At 49.6% G+C, this 18,724-nt stretch overlaps 1 protein-coding gene across 2 annotated transcripts in view; it reads right to left on the bottom strand.

The window, feature by feature from the left end:
* SPMAP2L (sperm microtubule associated protein 2 like) overlaps positions 1–16,394 on the bottom strand; it is a 62,415-nt gene extending 46,021 nt beyond the window's left edge. The window contains exon 1 of one of the 2 annotated variants that reach the window (XM_024111083.3): positions 16,199–16,394. In XM_024111083.3, coding sequence (XP_023966851.1) covers positions 16,199–16,217 — 19 coding nt within the window. In that variant the 5' untranslated portion in view covers positions 16,218–16,394. The remainder of the gene's footprint in view (positions 1–16,198) is intronic. The other variant, XM_065595817.1, reaches the window with a different exon arrangement.
* Positions 16,395–18,724: the final 2,330 nt, after the last annotated feature.

Below are 18,724 nucleotides of genomic sequence, written 5' to 3' on the forward strand. Positions count from 1 at the left end.
GATCAGTTACAGTTTTCTAAACCTGATTTTTATAATCAAGTTTAAGTTAGATTGAATATTATCACTGTTTTGTTTGTTTGGCTCCCTTGTGGTTACCACCTGTCAATAAATGACATGATTAAGCTGGTTGCTTCTCTCCCCCCGGCCCACAACCCTCCATGGTTATTTTTTGGTTTCCCCATTTGCTCTGCAGCAACACTTCTTGTACCTAAGCTAAAGATCCCTGCAGCACCCAAAAATCCTGTGGGGTTTGCTCATCAAGTGGGTTACTAGCAGAACAATTGTGATATGAAAGTGGGGACAGGGATGTGCTGAACCTGGGACATATGAGGGTGACAGCGTGGAGGTGCTGTTCGACCCAGCCTGCTGAGTCCAGGGACATCTAAAGGGTCAGCTTGGGAGTGCTGATTAACCCAGTCCTCTCAGACGTGGTGTGTGTGTGTGTGTGTGTGTGTGTGTGTGTGTGTGTGTGTGTGTGTGTGTGTGTGTGTGTGTGTGTGTGTGTGTGTGTGTGTGTGTGTGTGTGTGTGTGAGAGAGAGCGCGTGCGTGTGATTCTGGGGTTGGAAGAACCCAGCCCTGGGGAACCTTGCTCCTGCAGGATAGCTCCATTGGGAGAGAACCTGCAGCAAGGAGAAGTGGAGCTCTGTATGAGAACACAAGTGACACAAGCAGTACATTGATAGAATTACAGAACCCCCACCCCCCAAAAAAGTAACCCTAATAAATGAGCATACCCCAAAGTAACGGGCAAAGCTGGTAACAATATGTTCTCCACCAACACCTGTCATTTTCAATTGAGACTCTCGTACGTTGATGTTACATGCAGTCCAACAGACAAGTTGATAAGCACCTCTGGATGTGATTGAGGGTCAAATGAGTTTGTCATATTGTTGATGACATTGTTGTTAAGAGCTGCAACATGCTGGTCATCCCACTTCAGTGCAGAGGGAAGAACTTGTTTGTGGAGTTCTTCCTCATTGCTTCTTGCTAGGCCACTTTTCTCTTACAACTTTTCCATATTCACTTGGGACATGTCTTGTGAGGGTCCCTCTGACAAGGGCTGGCTTCTTTCTTCTCAGTCCTATCAACCCCACTGCTGCCTTTTGAATCTTTGATGACAGTTTTCTCTGTTCCCATGTCACACCACTGAAAGAACCAGGAGTCTGACGCACAGCAAATTCTCCAGATTCAAAGGCACTGCTTACTTCTTCAGAGAGATTTAACATATCAGGAATGTAGATTGGTATCCACCTGGTATCGTTGGGCCTGTTTGCAATAAAGTAGTATGGAAGCATGGCACACTGCATTTGTAGGTGAAATTTCCAATCACCCTCTTGCTCTGAATGGACATTTAGAAGTAGTCTCTCCCAGAACTTGAATGTAGGAGTCTGGGCATATCCCCAGGTCAGAAATTCCTCCAGTATTTGTAGCACATGCTGAGTTATAGCATCATCACACTCTTTCATGACATGTTGTAAGAACTCAATGTCTTCAGACTCAAACACCTGGAGTATCACCCAACATTTGCTGGAACTACATGGTCCCACCTCCCTGCTCACACCATTTAACAAATGAATAAAGTTTCAGAGCACTCAGGGCCTCCGTGCTTGACTCAGTGCTAGAGTCAAGCCAGGTCGAGCCCGGCTGAAGTTGTTACCAGGAAGCATTTGATCTGCAGTACAAGCTGGGTACATATCAGAACCAACAAGAAGGGTCTCGCAATCCTGCATCTCCCCAGCAATAAACCAGGACAGGGCGTGAAAACCATCCAGGCAAATCATATTGGTACCAAGTTCACTTGGGAGAGTCCGTTTCACATGCTGAGCACCAGCACACAGCTGCTGATCCACAGTCTGATATTTCCTTACACGTCCGCATCGTAGTCCAGACTGTGGCGGTGTCAGCTGGTTCGGCAGCCACAGTAGCTCCCATAGGCAACGGTTGTACAGGTGCTCTTCTGGGCTGCAAGCTTGTGGTTGAAGCCAATCCAAAATGAAAATTACCTGAGTTTGAAAATATCAGCGTCATTTGGTATTGGTAGACCATCATGAGGTAGTCGTCTTGAAAGACATCAGCAGAGATCTCAGACAGAATTCATTTTTAGGCAAACAGAGTTTATTTTCTCGAGTACTTTTTCCATAGCGATTCAGTTCAGGATGTGTTCTAGGTTTTCCAAAGGCTGCATGCTGCATAAGAAACTAACTGCCTAGGGAGAGTGAGTGACTTTTTCCTTTCACACGCTTTTAGACCGGCATCACAAGAAATATCACTCTCAGCAGACTGTTCTTGAAATACCACTCTAGCCATTGAATGGAAGGTGTTCTTTCCATCAAGGGTCTCTACGCTGCATGTCTATATTTTCAGCGTCGGCTCCTTCATGGAGGAGATTTCTGCCAGCATTAAGTGATGAACTGCCTCAGCTCACCACAATGGATGCAGAATCCATGAAGATGTAGTATGTCAGTTAAATTGTGAGACCGGGTCATTTGGTGTAGCTGTGCAGCAAGGTGTCTGTGCAGTGATGTGATATTTAACAGTTCCAAAACCACTCTGTACTCCACAGATGAGAGGCACCTTCTCTCACGCAGACTAGAAACTACATTGTAGGTACAAAGCTTACAAATGGAGAAGCATTACATTAGGAATTCACAAAAATTTCTATCTACCCACTATGTAGTACAAACTATGGGAATGAGCCTACTGCTACTGTTGCACAACCTTCATTGTGTTATCTTACAATGCTTAATTAACATCCCGACAGAGAGACAGGTGAACAAACATCTTTTGTCTGATAGAAAACCTCTTTCTCCACCTCTGCTGTGATGCAGATGCTATGAACACATTTCTAGTATATATATACACACGCACGTAACCTCTTGCACAGTAATTGCACATACATTTCACGTCAGTATCAATGACCAGCGTGCCCTTGGCTTTCATTTGAGACCTCACATGACATTCTTTTGTGAACAAGACCGTACAGACCAAAATAAGGGTATTCTTGTAACCCCCTTGCCTGTTGGTATTAAGGGGTTCTTGGGTCACAACTCATTTATCCAGTTGACTTGTTTGAAGGGACTGTGGATAGGTAATCACCCAGACAATGGGACCCCTCCCCAGGCAAAGCTTCAAAACCACTGAAAACCAGAGGAATTACATTAGCATTCCCGCTCCTCTTAGGGACTTCCTGGGAAACCCACTTAGTTTTAAAAGTTCAAAGGACATTAGGATCTTTAGGGCCGGTTTTGTTCAACATCTTTATTAATGATCTGGTTGATGGGATGGATTGCATCCTCAGCAAGTTCGCGGCTGACACTAAGCTGGGGGGAGAGGTAGATACACTGGAGGGTAGGGATAGGGTCCAGAGTGACCTAGACAAATTGGAGGATTGGGCCAAAAGAAATCTGATGAGGCTCAACAAGGACAAGTGCAGAGTTCTGCACTTACGAAGGAAGAATCCCAGGCACTGCTACAGGCTGGGGACCAACTGGCTAAGCAGCAGTTCTGCAGAAAAGGACCTGGAGATTATAGTGGGTGAGAAGCTGGATATGAGTCAGCAGTGTGCCCTTGTTGCCAAGAAGGCCAACGGCATATTGGGCTGCATTAGTAGGAGTATTGCCAGCAGATCGAGGGAAGTGATCATACCCCTCTATTCGGCACTGATTGAGGCCACATCTGGAGTATTGTGTCCAGTTTTGGGTCCCCCCACTACAGAAAGGATGTGGACAAATTGGAGAGAGTCCAGCAGAGGGCAATGAAAATTATCAGGGGGCTGGGGCACATGACTTATGAGGAGAGGCTGAGGGAACTGGGGTTGTTTAATCTGCAGAAGAGAAGAGTCAGGGTTTGATAGCAGCCTTCAACTACCTGAAGAGGATGGAGCTCGGCTGTTCTCAGTGCTGATAGATGACAGAACAAGGAGCAATGGTCTCAAGTTGCAGTGGGGGAGGTCCAGGTTGGATATTAGGAAACACTATTTCACTAGGAGGGTGGTGAAGCACTGGAATGCGTTACCTAGAGAGGTGGTGGAATCTCCATCCTTAGAGGTTTGTAAGGCCCGGCTTGACAAAGCCCTGACTGGAATGATTTAGTTGGGGATTGGTCCTGCTTTGAGCAGGGGGTTGGACTAGATGACCTCCTGAGGTCTCTTCGAACCCTAATTTTCTATGATCTTCACATGATTTCCAAACAATCCCACAATGCTGCATAAACAATTGCAGTTTTAATACAATGGAGCCGATAAACTTTACTGAGTTAAGTTTAATGCCTATCTTAATTCTGTAAGGTTTTCCAAGGTATTGCAGGATATTGTCCTATCTGTCACACAGCTCTGGACATGGAGACATCTGTCACAGAGGAAACACTCAAAAGCTCTTTGATATATTACACTGTGCTGCTCCCGCCAGGATAGCCACTCCACCCAGCAACAACGGCATCCTGGCCCCAGCAAATGCATGGTGGCAGACACCTGCTCCACTCCCTCCAACAGCGAAGAGGGTAGAGAAGTGCTATCCGGTACCACAGAAGGGGCTCAAGCAGTTCATCACACACCAGGCTCTTTGGTGGTTTCTGCTGTTCAACAGAACCCCCAAAGGAAAAGACTCCAAGAGACTGGACTCACCTGGGAGGAAAGTGCACTGGTCAGTGTCACTACAGTTACACATCGCCAGCTACCCGGCCCCCTTCACGGAGTAAAATTTCTTGACATGGAATAGAGTGTCCCTGTTTATTGCCAGGCTTCCACAAGATGCCAGCGAGGGGCTGAAAGACACCACCACCAGGGCCAGCTAGTTTCCCTGCAAGCAGCCATAGATATCTTGGACACAGCATCAAGGCCCACGGCCAACACCGTGACCCCATGGAAGGCTTTGCAGCTCCAGACCTCGGGCACCCCGAGAGGGGTGCAACGCCATTGAGGACTTGCCCTTTGAGGGAACGGAATGGTTTGGCAAGCGCCCCGATGATGCCTTGCACTCCCTCAAGGACTGTACCAGAGGGGTAGCCGTGTTAGTCTGAATCTGTAAAAAGCAACAGAGGGTCCTGTGGCACCTTTGAGACTAACAGAAGTATTGGGAGCATAAGCTTTCGTGGGTAAGAACCTCACTTCTTCAGATGCAAGTAATGGAAATCTCTAGAGGCAGGTATATATCAGTGTGGAGATAACGAGGTTAGTTCAATCAGGGAGGGTGAGGTGCTCTGCTAGCAGTTGAGGTGTGAACACCAAGGGAGGAGAAACTGTTTCTGTAGTTGGATAGCCATTCACAGTCTTTGTTTAATCCTGATCTGATGGTGTCAAATTTGCAAATGAACTGGAGCTCAGCAGTTTCTCTTTGGAGTCTGGTCCTGAAGTTTTTTTGCTGTAAGATGGCAACCTTTACATCTGCTATTGTGTGGCCAGGGAGGTTGAAGTGTTCTCCTACAGGTTTTTGTATATTGCCATTCCTGATATCTGACTTGTGTCCATTTATCCTCTTGCGTAGTGACTGTCCAGTTTGGCCAATGTACATAGCAGAGGGGCATTGCTGGCATATGATGGCATATATAACATTAGTGGACGTGCAGGTGAATGAGCCGGTGATGTTGTAGCTGATCTGGTTAGGTCCAGTGATGGTGTTGCTGGTGTAGATATGTGGGCAGAGTAGGCATCGAGGTTTGTTGCATGGACTGTAGAGCTCCACTCCACCCATTGAGCATGTATACATCTGCCCCAAGCCACAAGGCCTTTACATATCAAAGGCAGAGAGCACCCATTTAGTCTTCTTTCTAGGTAGATATTCAGAGGGCCTATTTTGGGAGTAGACACTCCAGACAAAGTCCTCATCATCCTGGACCGTCAATCACTCCACACCACCTTCTAGGCAGCAGGCCTGAAGAGAGGGTAGGGAGCCACAATCAAACCCCTCAAGAGCTGACCCCCTACCTTTGAAGGGCCTTTTACCATTGGGATCAGTCTGCCCTAGCAATGGACAGAAGGGGGTTGGAAGAGGTTACCCACGCCTACCACATCCAGTTTCAGTCCTTCCCACCTACCCTGATGCGTCTCTGTCCCTCTTCAGGGGGCCTTCTCATAAAAGCCAACTGAAGGGAGATGTGGTGTTTCTGCTTCATCTATGAGCCAGAGAGGAGGTACCCCTGCAGTACAGGGGAAGAAGCTTCTACTCCAGATATTTCCTTATCCCTAAGAAAAAATGAATCGTCATCCTGTCCTTGGCCTGCAAAGACTGAATATATATGCAGTCTTCGATTCAGGATGGTAACACTCACCTCCATCAACCCTTCCCTGCAGGCTCATGACTGGTTTGTGGCTTGCAGGAGGCATCCTGCAGGAAGTAACTGCAATTCACAGTGAGGCCCCAGCAGTACAAAGGTTTACCATTGGGTCTCTCCACAGCATGGAGAGTCTTTACAAAACACCTAGCGGCAGTGGTGGTGGCAGACTGGAGGAGACAGCACATCCACCTCCATCTATACTTAGATATCTGACTGATCAAACACTGATCTCATCAGGATGTCTCCTCAACCCTGAGCCATGTTCTCCAGCTGTTCAACCAGCTGGGTCTTCTAGTGAGCCACAAAAAGTCATCTCATTCCATCACAGACAGAATTCATAGAGCCTTTGATAGACTTCAAAATCAATAAAGGCATGCATATCTTCCTGAAGACAGGTTCCAATCCCTACAATCAATAATCACTGGCATCAGACCGAACCCGTCAACTACAGTGCAGAGCTGTTTCGGACTGATGGACCACATGTCAGCCTGCATTTATGTGATGCCACTTGTCAGACTTTACCTACCTTTGTTACAAGCCTGGCTACAGTCAATCTGTTCTCCTACAAGGCTTCAAATGATCATGAGTCATGGTCCTGCTACAATTTGCATCAGCACTGGTCTGGTGGCTAGATCCCAAAATCATTCAAAGGGGAGTCCCCTGACAAGGACACTGATCATGGACACATCAAGAACAGGTTGGGCACCCATCTGAATGTCTCCAGATAAAGGAACCTAGTCCCAAAAGAACATGACCCTTCACATAAACAGCCTGGAGCGGCGAGCGATAAAATGAGTTTGCATGGCATTCCAGCCTGCCCTACAGAATTCCACAGGGCGTATCTTGCCAGACAGAACGTCTGCAATGTATTACATAAACAAGGGGGCACTCGCTCATCACTGCATGTCAAGAAGCTATCAAGACACATTGTGTCACTGTCAAGCGTTCTTCATCTTCCAGGAATCAGCAACAATCTAGCAGACTTCCTAAGCAGACAATCCATGACCAGCCACAAGAGGTAACTGCAGAGTTCCATCATCAAACCAATATTTCACCAGAGGGGAAATCCCTCAATAAATGTGTCTGCCACCAAAGATAACAGGGGGAGGGGGTGCTGTGCATGACACATTCCTCATACCTTGGGATCAAGGGCTTATGTATGCTTTCCCACCAATTCTCGTGATAAACAGGGTGATACACAAGGTGAGATGGACTAATTCTGCTAGCTCCATACTGGCCAAGACAATTCTGGCTAACAGACCTTCTTTGGATGTGTATTCAACTGTTCATTCCACTTCCAGACTGTCCAGAAATAATGTCAGAACCAAGGTCAGATACTGCCTCCACACCCAAAGTCACTGCATTTGACAGTGTAGATGTTGGCTGGTTGAGTGCTACTGATGGAAACTGCTCCCTATATATACAAGTGAGTGTTCTGCAAAGCAGGGAGCCTTTTGTGAGGATTTACTCCTTGAAATGGAAATTATTCTCAATCTGAGCAACTCAGCACAATCTTGGCCAGAGGAAGGCTTCAATACCAAAGCTGAAAGACAATTTATCCGAAAAGCTTCAAACTTCAGCCATTTTTGCTACTCTCAAGTCTAAAAAAATAGTTAGGATGTTTTCTTCTTCACCTTTCTTGAACCTGAAAAGAGCTAAAAAATTGTTTTTATATATATATATATATATATTATATTTTTGGGGAAAAAAATGTAGAGTCACCTTTGGACTGAGACCAAGCACAGAAAGTTTCAGCCCCAAAGCAAAATTGTTCAGAAAGTTATGAGCATCTGAAAGTAGGGGGTCATATTGTAATAGAAACTGTTTTGGGACTATCTGCACATATGTATATTGGATAGAAGAGCTATGTATACACACAAATCCTACTTTGATTTGAGACATGGACTGCTTTTGTTATATGTGTGCAGTGCCTAGCACAACAGGGCTCTGACCGAGTCTATCTACTAGGTGCGATCACGTCATACAGATAAATAATAACCTACCACTTTGTTGCAGAGAAGTTGACTGCCCTAGAGACATGTACTATTAAAGTGGCACATGCACAATCTGTGGATACCATTGTGGCAGGCTGGACTATGTCTGGAGGCCCCCCAGCTGGAGGCCCTGCCTCACTCTGCCCCAGAATAGAGCAGCGAGAATTCAGGCAGCCTAGAATGGCTGCAGAGGAGCGGCCAATCAGAGAGGCTGTTGAAGCGACCAATAAAGGGCCAAAAGGGCCAGATAAAAAGCAAGCAGCTTTCTTTTGCTGTGTGGAGCTTGAGGAGGGAGGACTGTGTACCTGGCTGGCTAGATAAACAGCAGGACCGCAGAGAGCTCACCAGACAGAACTGAGCCCAGGGAAGGCTGCCGAAGACGGGTACCTGGTTAGCGGGACGAGCAGCAGGATCATCGAAAGGTCAGTGCAGGCAGGCTGAGCCCAGGGGACTGAGCACATAACCTGGCCAGACCAGATGAGGGTACTGAGATGAGCCCTGCTGGTCTGGTTGCAAACTGACCCCAGGGAGGGCTGCTGAAAAGGACACCAGCTGAGGGTATTGAGATGGACCCTGCCTAGGTGTCTGAAGAAGGCAATGCCTCTGGGAAGAAGCATAAGAGCTATGGCCCAATACCAGGGCTGTGATAAGAACTCAGGACTGTGTACCCCAGAAGGGGGGACAGCGTATGCAGCTTGGCGTGAGGGCTGAGTCACTGCTGAGAGAACCAACGGCCTGGGGGGGTTTATGCAAGGTGGGTGCCACCTTGTTGAAAGAACTAAAATCCAAGCAGGCTCACATCCAACCAACTAAAGGGGGCCACCCATGAGAGGGGGGTGCAGCCCCGTGGAAAAAAAAATTGTGATTTTCTGGCTGATATGCTGCAAAGGGGGCGCTTGCGAGAGACGGGTGCCGACCCCGTTACAACCACTTAATTTACTGACATCAGAAAATAAAATGTAACAAAATGAAAACAAATGTAAAAAATGTCAATAAAAATATCAAGAAATTATTACTTCTGGGAGTCACTAGGGGGACTCCCCCGCCCACCCCTCATGGTGGCAGTGCACTGGGAGCACATTCACCTCCAAGATCCTGACTCCACGCAAATCTCCTCACCAGGCCCGGGGACTCTCTACTCCCGTGGATTAGCAAGGACTCGGGGGGGGGAGAGGGGGGGAGGATTTGAGGGGGGAGATCACATGTCTGATACTCTCCCTCCTGGTAACATCTCTCGCCCCTTCTCTCCTGCCCCCCCCACACTTTTTTTTGTTTTTAAAGTCCTCCCCTTCCTGCCTGATTATTTTACTTTGTTTTATCCCCACCGAATTTCCTAGATTCTGGGTTTATAGTACATCTGAAACTATTTGATTTATTTGCCTTAAGAGTACACTTATCAGAGATACCAGATCTAAACAATATAATGAAGATTTCAATTTGATGAATCTTTTCAATTCCCCAGCTGCAAAAAAAAAAAAAAAAAAATCTGATCTCCTAAAATCCTGTCCAAGAATAATTATTATTGCTGGTTATGATTCACCAACTTAGTGAGAATGTGTTTGTGACGGGTTGGATCACAGAACCCCCCTTGGAAACTGCCAACTGATGTGCCAAGACTACTTCTGCCCCTGCTTTCCCTGCCAGCCTGGGAATCCAGCACCCTGTCTTGCTGAGCCAGACACGCTAGTCTGCTCCACCACAGACCCAGGGTCTGAACCACATGCCCCAAAGCTGCAGACTTAACTGAAAGCAACTTATAGAAGTGTTCCTGTCTTTAACACTCAGATGCCTGTTGGGATTTTGTGGTTCCCAATGAGTCAGATGCTGGGCAGAATCAAGGGACTGCGATGCGATGCAATTCGATGCGATTCAATTCGATGCGATTTGATTCAATTCAACAAGGCTTTATTCAATGTGCATGAAGGGAGAGCCCCAGTACAAAAATCAGGCAGAGTCCCTCCAGCAAGGAGCCCCTCCCATTGTTATTTTATAGCACATGGCACTTCCATAACAGTTACGTAACACAAACCTCTAACCAATCAAATGTAACCTTTCCATATATGGAATTGTTCATCACATGCTCATAGTTCTTCACTCCACATGTTGAGTTCACCCCCCTCCCCTTGGCCTTCTCTAGAATGTTCCTAGGGTGGCGAGCCACAGCAGGCTTCCCTGTGCATAAGCACCCTGCAAACCACATTTATCCAAAATGAACACAAGCGTACCCTTCAGGCCCAAGCAAGGTCACTCTTCAGGAACCAAATAAAGAAATATTTGACCTAAGCACCTGCGAGGGGGGGGAAGCAGGGGAGGGGCCGGGGGAGCCTCCTCAGCTGGGAGCTCAGGCGGGCCGGGCAGGATGGTCCCACGGGCCGGATGTGGCCCGCGTACCGGAGTTTGCTCACCCGCCCGCCCCTTTAGGAACCAGTTCTACACCAGCTTCTAAATTTAACAACCAGTTCTTGCGAACCGGTGCAAACCGGCTCCAGCTCGCCACTGGTGGCACCACCGAACCCTGACATGGGTGTTCTCACAGAGGCCTTGTAGAAACTGCTCCAGTGCTATCCATAACTTTGCCCACACTCTGCATGTCTGGCTTTAGCCAACGGTAGCCCAATCCATTAACCTTTGGGAGTGTGCCCTGGGCCGTATATCTCCAGCCCACCTTGCAGCCCCAAACTTCTGTCAGTACTTCTCCATAAACAAGCCCATTCAGTCTAATGTGGCTGCCTTAACACTATCCTAGTTCCCGGCCTGTTCGTCACTCAAGGCCATACAGGCCACTTGAGCCTCCCCTGTTAAATAGGGTGCTAACCGAAGGACCCACAACCCTCTGTCCCAGCCAGCTCCCATTGCTACCCTCTCAAATGTCACTAGAATGTATCAGGGTCATCTGCAGGCCCCATTTTACACAGTCTGACCCCTGGGCTCTGGTTAACATTTCCTGCAGCGGCAGGACTCACCAGTCTTCAACACAACGGCTGCTACAGTTGTGCTTGCCCCTGATAAATTCCTGCAGGCTCTTCTGTTGCTCTGCTCGCCAGGCCAGCAGGGATGGTCTCTCTAGTGGTGGGACTGGTCACTGTTGGAAGGCCTGCAAGGTCTGTTGCAGCTCCTGCCGCTCCACCAACCACCGCTGAGTCTGCTCCATCATCTAGATGCTGAATCCTCACAGTGGTTTCCTCCGTGTGTCTCTCAAACAGCACGACTGGGGCAGTCAAGCTCCTGGACAAGCCCCCAAAATCATAAAGGGGCAGGCGCCATCCCTACCATCTGATGCCCAGAAACCTCTGACTCTCCAGAGAGCAGCATCTCCACACTATTTATTTATATACCTGCCCCCAACACAGCCTTGTGCAGCCAAGTGGTTTCCTGCCCTTTCCCACAGGGCCAGATAGAAACAGAGCTCTCCCTCCCTTGGGATTACAGAGCACACTGGATCCTCTCCCCTCACTTCCTTCCTGGGTCTTCTTTTACAGCCCGCCTCAGCTGATGGCTAGTTGGTTCTCAGCCCCCAGACTGATCAGCTAATTAGCTGTATATTTCCCCAATCAGCCTTCTCCAGGGGGCCTAATTAGTGCCTATGTGATCAGAGGGCTGGCTCACTTAGCCTCTGCCCTCTGTCACATACCTCCCAAGAAAATCTTTAAAAAATCAAGTATCAGAGGGGTAGCCGTGTTAGTCTGGATCTGTAAAAAGCAACAGAGAGTCCTGTGGCACCTCCTGTGCCATGCATCCGACAAAGTGGGTATTCACCCACGAAAGCTTATGCTCCAATACCTCTGTTAGTCTTAAAGGTGCCACAGGAGACTCTGTTGCTTTTTAAAAAATCAATCACTCTTCAGTATGAATTAAATTAGACTGACTTCAGCACTAGCTGAATTTGCTCTTTTTAGACTCAAATGTACTGGGAGTCAGGAGAGAGAGCGCGGGGAAAATTCTCGCATGCTGATTAAAAGTGAGAGGTCAATGGTCCCGACTAGTAGCACTCAAATCAGAACAAGGACAGGTTATTACTAATCAAAAAGAGATCAGTGATCAAATTTTGAAATTCGACCAGGCTCTTTACAATAATGACCCAGAAGAACTCAATAATTTCATCAAAACTCTTATCCTCCCACAAATCTCAGATGAGCAGCAGATCAGGCTGGCCACGGAGGAAAACAGTCTGGGCAAGACACCTGGCCCTGATGACCTACCAATAGAATTCTATCAAAAGCTCAGAGACATTCTGGCCCCGATGCTGCTATACATTTACAAAGAAGCCTTCAAGAAAAGTACCTCCTATTCTGAGGGAAACTCTAATTACCGTACTACTTAAATAGGGTAAAGATGTACAAAAGTGTAACAATTATAGACCCATCTCTTTAATCAATGCTGATCTAAAAATACTTTAAAAAATTTGGCTAAGAGACTTGAAAAAGTAATAAGTGAAATGCTTCACCTCACTCAGGAAGGATTTATTTTAAAAAGGCCTGGCTCAGATAACACACATCCACTTATTATTATTATAGCAATTCCACCAACATTCTAGAAATTCCCATGCACTCATTTCACTCAGTTCAGAGACAGCCTTTGACAGAGTGAACTGGCAAGATCTGTTTCTTACCCTGGATAAATTTGGTTTGGGGAAATCCTTTATTTCATGGATAACACTGTTCTATTCTAACCCTCTCCTTTGATCTGTTTCAGGGAACTAGACAGTGATTTCTCCTCTCCCCATCCTATTCAATTTGGCATTAGAACCACTTGCAATACCAATTAGGGAACACCAAAGGATCCAATCAGGGAGTCAATAGACAAAAATCCTTCTAGATGCAGACCACATTCTCCTAGTTATTACAAATCCAGATCAGTCTATTCCAAATCTCCTACAAACAATATATAACATTGGCAAATTCTCTGGCTATAACTAGGGTGACCAGACAGCAAATGTGAAAAATCGGGATGGGGGTGGGGGGTAATAGGAGCCTATATAAGAAAAAGACCCCAAAATCGGGACTGTCCCTATAAAATCAGGACATCTGGTCACCCTAGCTATAACATAAATTGGGATAAATCAGAAGCAATGAAGATCTCATTAGATTTAATTGGAAGTGGCTCCTATGGGGACATTTAGCTCACAACAGACCAGCCTCATGGATATCTTGGCATCCTGCTCCCTAGGGAAATTAAAAACATAGTTCAAGTTAGCCTAGCCCCATTAATCATGCAGTTAGCAAACCATTTCCATAGGTGGTAGGTACTACCTCTCTGCCTTTGGGGAGCAATAAATATTTTACAATGAATGCCCCTTCCAGGATCCTTATTATTCTGAATTCCCTCCCTAGTCATATTCTTCCCTTTTATTTTACCAAACTCGACACCAGGTTCAGGTCCTTCTTGTGGGGTGCGGGTAACAAACTCAGAATCTCCATACACAGGTTACAGCTCCCTGGCAGAACAGGTGGATTTAGATTTCCCAACTCTATACTTTACATCCAGCAATAATGCTTAGCCAAGCAGCACAGTGGCTCATTCCCTGGTGCCATGGAGCCCCAGATTGGCTCCAGCTGGAAGCAGAATTGGTTGTTCCTTTACCCCCTTTCCAATGCACTGCACTCGGATTACTAGCGATTCCTAAAGAATAATTATCAACTATTGTGGCAGCCAGAAATATTTGAAGTACTGTGTCCACTAACTTTAAAAATCATCCCATTCTACATAGCAAGGCCTCTCCCTGGGGGTAACTCAAAATTCTGTATAGCAGTGACAGGTGTTCACTCCACACTTGCCCCAAAGGGTTAATGAAGACTAAGAAGGGGTCCAATTAACCCAAGTGGGAGGGCTGAGAGGAATCAGGTGGCCAAGTAATCCCGATTGAATGAGGAAGTCTGAGCTGGGTTGGGGCTATAAAGGCAGGAAATTGGCAGCAGAAAAGGAAAGGCTGTAGTCACTCCATAATAAGAGAGAGGAGGGTTTGGGGCTGGTACACCTAGACAAAGGATTTGTAGGAGGGAGTCCAGGGAAGGAGCAACAAGGGCTGTGGGAAAGCAGGCCACAGGTGTAGGATCCCTGGAGTGGAACCTGGAGTAGTAGGTGGGCTCAGGTTCCCCTACTGGCCACTGAGGAAGTGGTACCATCCGTGCCTGGCCAGAAAAGACTGCCTGACACTGTTTGCGTGGAAGGATTTTGGGTAACCCCCTGAAGGGGAAACCACATAGTGACCTGGCCAGAGGGACTAGTCACGAAGAAGAGGCTCCTGGAGCGAGGGGGGCTGCAGGGTGAGACAGGACTAGTACAGACACTGCCAGAGGAGGGCACACCACCGAGGCAGAGCAAATCCCCAGGTCAACCAGGAGAAAGCTCCACCAGCGGCGAGTGCACCCTGTAACAAGCAGGCAACCCCATCATTTGGCCAGATTGGCTTAGGAAAGGAATTTTGACTATCAGCCAATTTAGTTAGCATGACATATTCCACCCTTTTACAATATTAAAATTGAGGTCCAATCTAGAGCCTAAGAAGGAGTGGCAATATTCCCAAGTTAGACATGCCCTTTCCCATCTGTTTGGTCCCATGCCTGAGCTAACCTGACTCACCTGAACTGCTTTCATTCCTCCAAATATTACCCAGATTACCAAAATCTATGGCAACGCTATATGCACACTGGGCCAGAAAATTTGAAATAAACATGAATCCCCCAAAAAGAAATGGGAGGAGGAACTAGGATTGAAACCAACTGAAACAAATTTTAGCCAGTGCTCCGAACTGTTCCTTAGACCTCCATTTAAGATTAATACAGCAGAAAATCATATGGAGGATGCATTGGACCCCTATCCAACTGACTGAAACAGGTGCCACTAAGTCAGACAAAGGTTGGTGCCATGATTCAGTAGGTGCCAACTTAACCCATAGGCTTTGGAAAGGCTACTACACCAGTAGGTTTTAGGCAGAAGTGAATGGCAGAGTTAATTTTTTCCAATGAAATAAAATTTGTTACAAGCTAAACAGGTAATTTAAAACCTAATGGATATTAATTGGGAGCTGAATAAAGTGAAAAACTTTGGCTAAGCAGTGCATTAATAATTGCTGAAAGACTAGCACTACAAACATGGAAATCCAAAAGGGGACCAAAGACTGGAGCACAGACATGGTAAGCTAGGCCCCCATGGAAAGAATCATACACACCTTAACAGCAATAGCTAAGAATAACTCTCCGGGCTTAGTGGACTTGCAAGCAGGGGCGGCTCTGTTTTTTGCCACCCCAAGCATGGCAGTCAGGTGGCCTTCGGCAGCATGCCTGCGGGCGGTCTGTGGTCATGCGGATTTGGCGGCGTTTCTGTGGGTGATCTGCAGGAAGCTGCAGGACCGGCAGACCTCCCACAGGCATGCCGTCAAAGGCTGCCTGATGGCCACCCTCATGGCAACCGGCACACCGCCCCCCACAGCTTTCCACCCCAGGCACGCGCTTGCTGTGCTGGTGCCTGGAGCCGCCCCTGCTTGCAAACTCTCAAATTTGACACTGTTTTATTATTGAATGACATATTTTTGTAGATAATTCTATATTTGTAAGTTCAACTTTCATGCTAAAGAGATTGCACTACAGTATCTGTATTAGGTGAACTGAAAAATACTATTTCTTTTGTCTTTTTACAGTGCAAACATTTGTAATCAAAAATAAATTTAAAGTGAACAGCCTGATTAATTGCAATTCATTGTTTTAATCTCTTGACAGCGCTACTTATGAACGCACGGTTCTGATGGTGTGTAAACGGAGCACTGCAGCGCGCTGCCCTAGAGCTCGGCACGCTCCGGGGCCCAGCCCAGCCCCGCCCCGGGGAAGGGGGGTCAGGCTCGGCATGGCCAGGCGCTGTCGCGCTCCGTACAGCCGCACACTGAGCAGCAGCGCGGCCGGCGGGAAGGGGCCGCTCCCCAGCAGGTCCCGGTACCCACCTGGCTGCCAGCCCGCCATGCTGAGCGCCGCGCGCGTGTGTCCCGGCGCGTGCCCTGCCAGCAGCCGCCGCGCGCTCCGCCTGGCGCCGCTGTTTGTCCCCGTCGCTACGGCAACCGCCGGGGCTCGCGCCGCGCTCCGAGCCACGGCAATGGGGCGGCGCGCGCCGCTGTAGGTGTGTGGTGCGAGGGCAGCCCGACTCCGGCCACCGCGCGCTGCAGCGCCCCCTGCTGCTAGAAACCAGCATACAGCGCCCTGCGGCCAGGGCTGGGGCCAGGGGCACCGGCTGGGTGCAGAGCCCCGGGGCCAGGGGCACCGGCTGGGTGCAGAGCCCCGGGGCCAGGGCTGGGGCCAGTGACACCGGCTGGGTTCAGAGCCCCGGGGCCAGGGCTGGGGCCAGGGGCACCGGCTGGGTGCAGCGCCCCCCGGCAAGGGCTGGGGCCAGGGGCACCGGCTGGGTGCAGAGCCCCGGGGCCAGGGCTGGGGCCAGGGGCACCGGCTGGGTTCAGAGACCCACGGCCAGGGCTGCAGCCAGGGGCGCCGGCTGGGTTCAGAGCCCCGCGGCCAGGGCTGGGGCCAGTGACACCGGCTGGGTTCAGAGCCCCGCGGCCAGGGCTGGGGCCAGGGGCACCGGCTGGGTGCAGAGCCCCGGGGCCAGGGCTGGGGCCAGGGGCACCGGCTGGGTGCAGAGCCCCGGGGCCAGGGCTGGGGTCAGGGGCACCGGCTGGGTTCAGAGCCCCGCGGCCAGGGCTGGGGCCAGTGACACCGACTGGGTGTAGAGCCCCGGGGCCAGGGCTGGGGCCAGGGGCACCGGCTGGGTGCAGCGCCCCGCGGCAAGGGCTGGGGCCAGGGGCACCGGCTGGGTGCAGCGCCCCCCGGCAAGGGCTGGGGCCAGGGGCACCGGCTGGGTGCAGAGCCCCGGGGCCAGGGCTGGGGCCAGGGGCACCGGCTGGGTTCAGAGACCCGGGGCCAGGGCTGGGGCCAGGGGCACCGGCTGGGTTCAGAGCCCCGCGGCCAGGGCTGGGGCCAGGGGCACTGGCTGGGTTCAGAGCCCCGGGGCCAGGGCTGGGGCCAGGGGCACCGGCTGGGTGCAGAGCCCCGCGGCCAGGGCTGGGGCCAGTGACACCGACTGGGTGCAGAGCCCCAGGGCTGGGGCCAGGGGCACCGGCTGGGTGCAGCGCCCCGCGGCAAGGGCTGGGGCCAGGGGCACCGGCTGGGTGCAGCGCCCCCCGGCAAGGGCTGGGGCCAGGGGCACTGGCTGGGTGCAGAGCCCCGGGGCCAGGGCTGGGGCCAGGGGCACCGGCTGGGTGCAGAGCCCCGGGGCCAGGGCTGGGGCCAGGGGCACCGGCTGGGTGCAGCGCCCCGCGGCCAGGGCTGGGGCCAGGGGCACCGGCTGGGTGCAGCGCCCCCCGGCAAGGGCTGGGGCCAGGGGCACCGGCTGGGTGCAGAGCCCCGGGGCCAGGGCTGGGGCCAGGGGCACCGGCTGGGTTCAGAGACCCGCGGCCAGGGCTGGGGCCAGGGGCACCGGCTGGGTTCAGAGCCCGGTGGCCAGGGCTGGGGCCAGGGGCACCGGCTGGATTCAGAGCCCCGCGGCCAGGGCTGGGGTCAGGTGTGATGGGATCCCCCCAAGGTGCCACCTGGAACTGGGGTATCACTGAGCCCCCCTACTCACCAGCCTGGGCTCCCTCTCACACTGTGCTGCTGTGAGAAGCTGCAAAGCCCTCCAGCCTGCACTTTCACCAGCATTCACACAGGTAGGGACACACCCAGATGCAGTTACATGCAGCTTCCTAATCACCAGCTTCCTAGCCTGAGACCCCAGAGCAGTACTGTCCTGCCCTGGTCAAATCTGGCCAGTATATGGGTTTAATACCCAGTCAGCCTCTCCCTCGCTGTGAAGAAAACAATGCACATTTGTGGTAACCAAGCAGAGATTTTCCCCTAGTACTCCAGTCAAAGCCCACTGGTTTAGGTTAAAACAAAAACAAGTTTATTAACTACAAGAAACAGATTTTAAATGATTATAAGTGATAGCAAACAGATCAAAGCAGATCACCTAGCAAATAAACAAAAAACGCAAACTAAGCTTAATATCCTAAATAGATTGGATATGAATTAGCAAATTCTCACCCTGAGTGATAAAAAGGCTGGAAGATTCTTAAGGCACAAGCTGCCTTTGCTTTGCAGTTTCGGTTTTCCCAGGTTTTCATACACAGGTTAGAAATTAGGGCTGTCAAGCGATTAAAAAAAATTAATCTTCATTAATTGCACTGTTAAAGAATAATAGAATACCATTTATTTAAATATTTTTGGATGTTTTCTACATTTTCAAATATATTGATTTCAATTACAACACAGAATACAAAGTATACAGTGCTTACTTTATATTTATTTTTGATTACAAGTGTTTGCACTGTAAAAAGAAATAGTATTTTTCAATTCACCTAATACAAATACTGTAGTGCAATCTCTTTATCATGGAAGTGAGGTTCTTACCCACGAAAGCTTATGCTCCCAATACTTCTGTT

The sequence above is a fragment of the Chrysemys picta genome, chromosome 5 (assembly GCF_011386835.1).
Source record: "Chrysemys picta bellii isolate R12L10 chromosome 5, ASM1138683v2, whole genome shotgun sequence".
In the NCBI taxonomy this organism is placed as follows: Eukaryota; Metazoa; Chordata; order Testudines; family Emydidae; genus Chrysemys; species Chrysemys picta.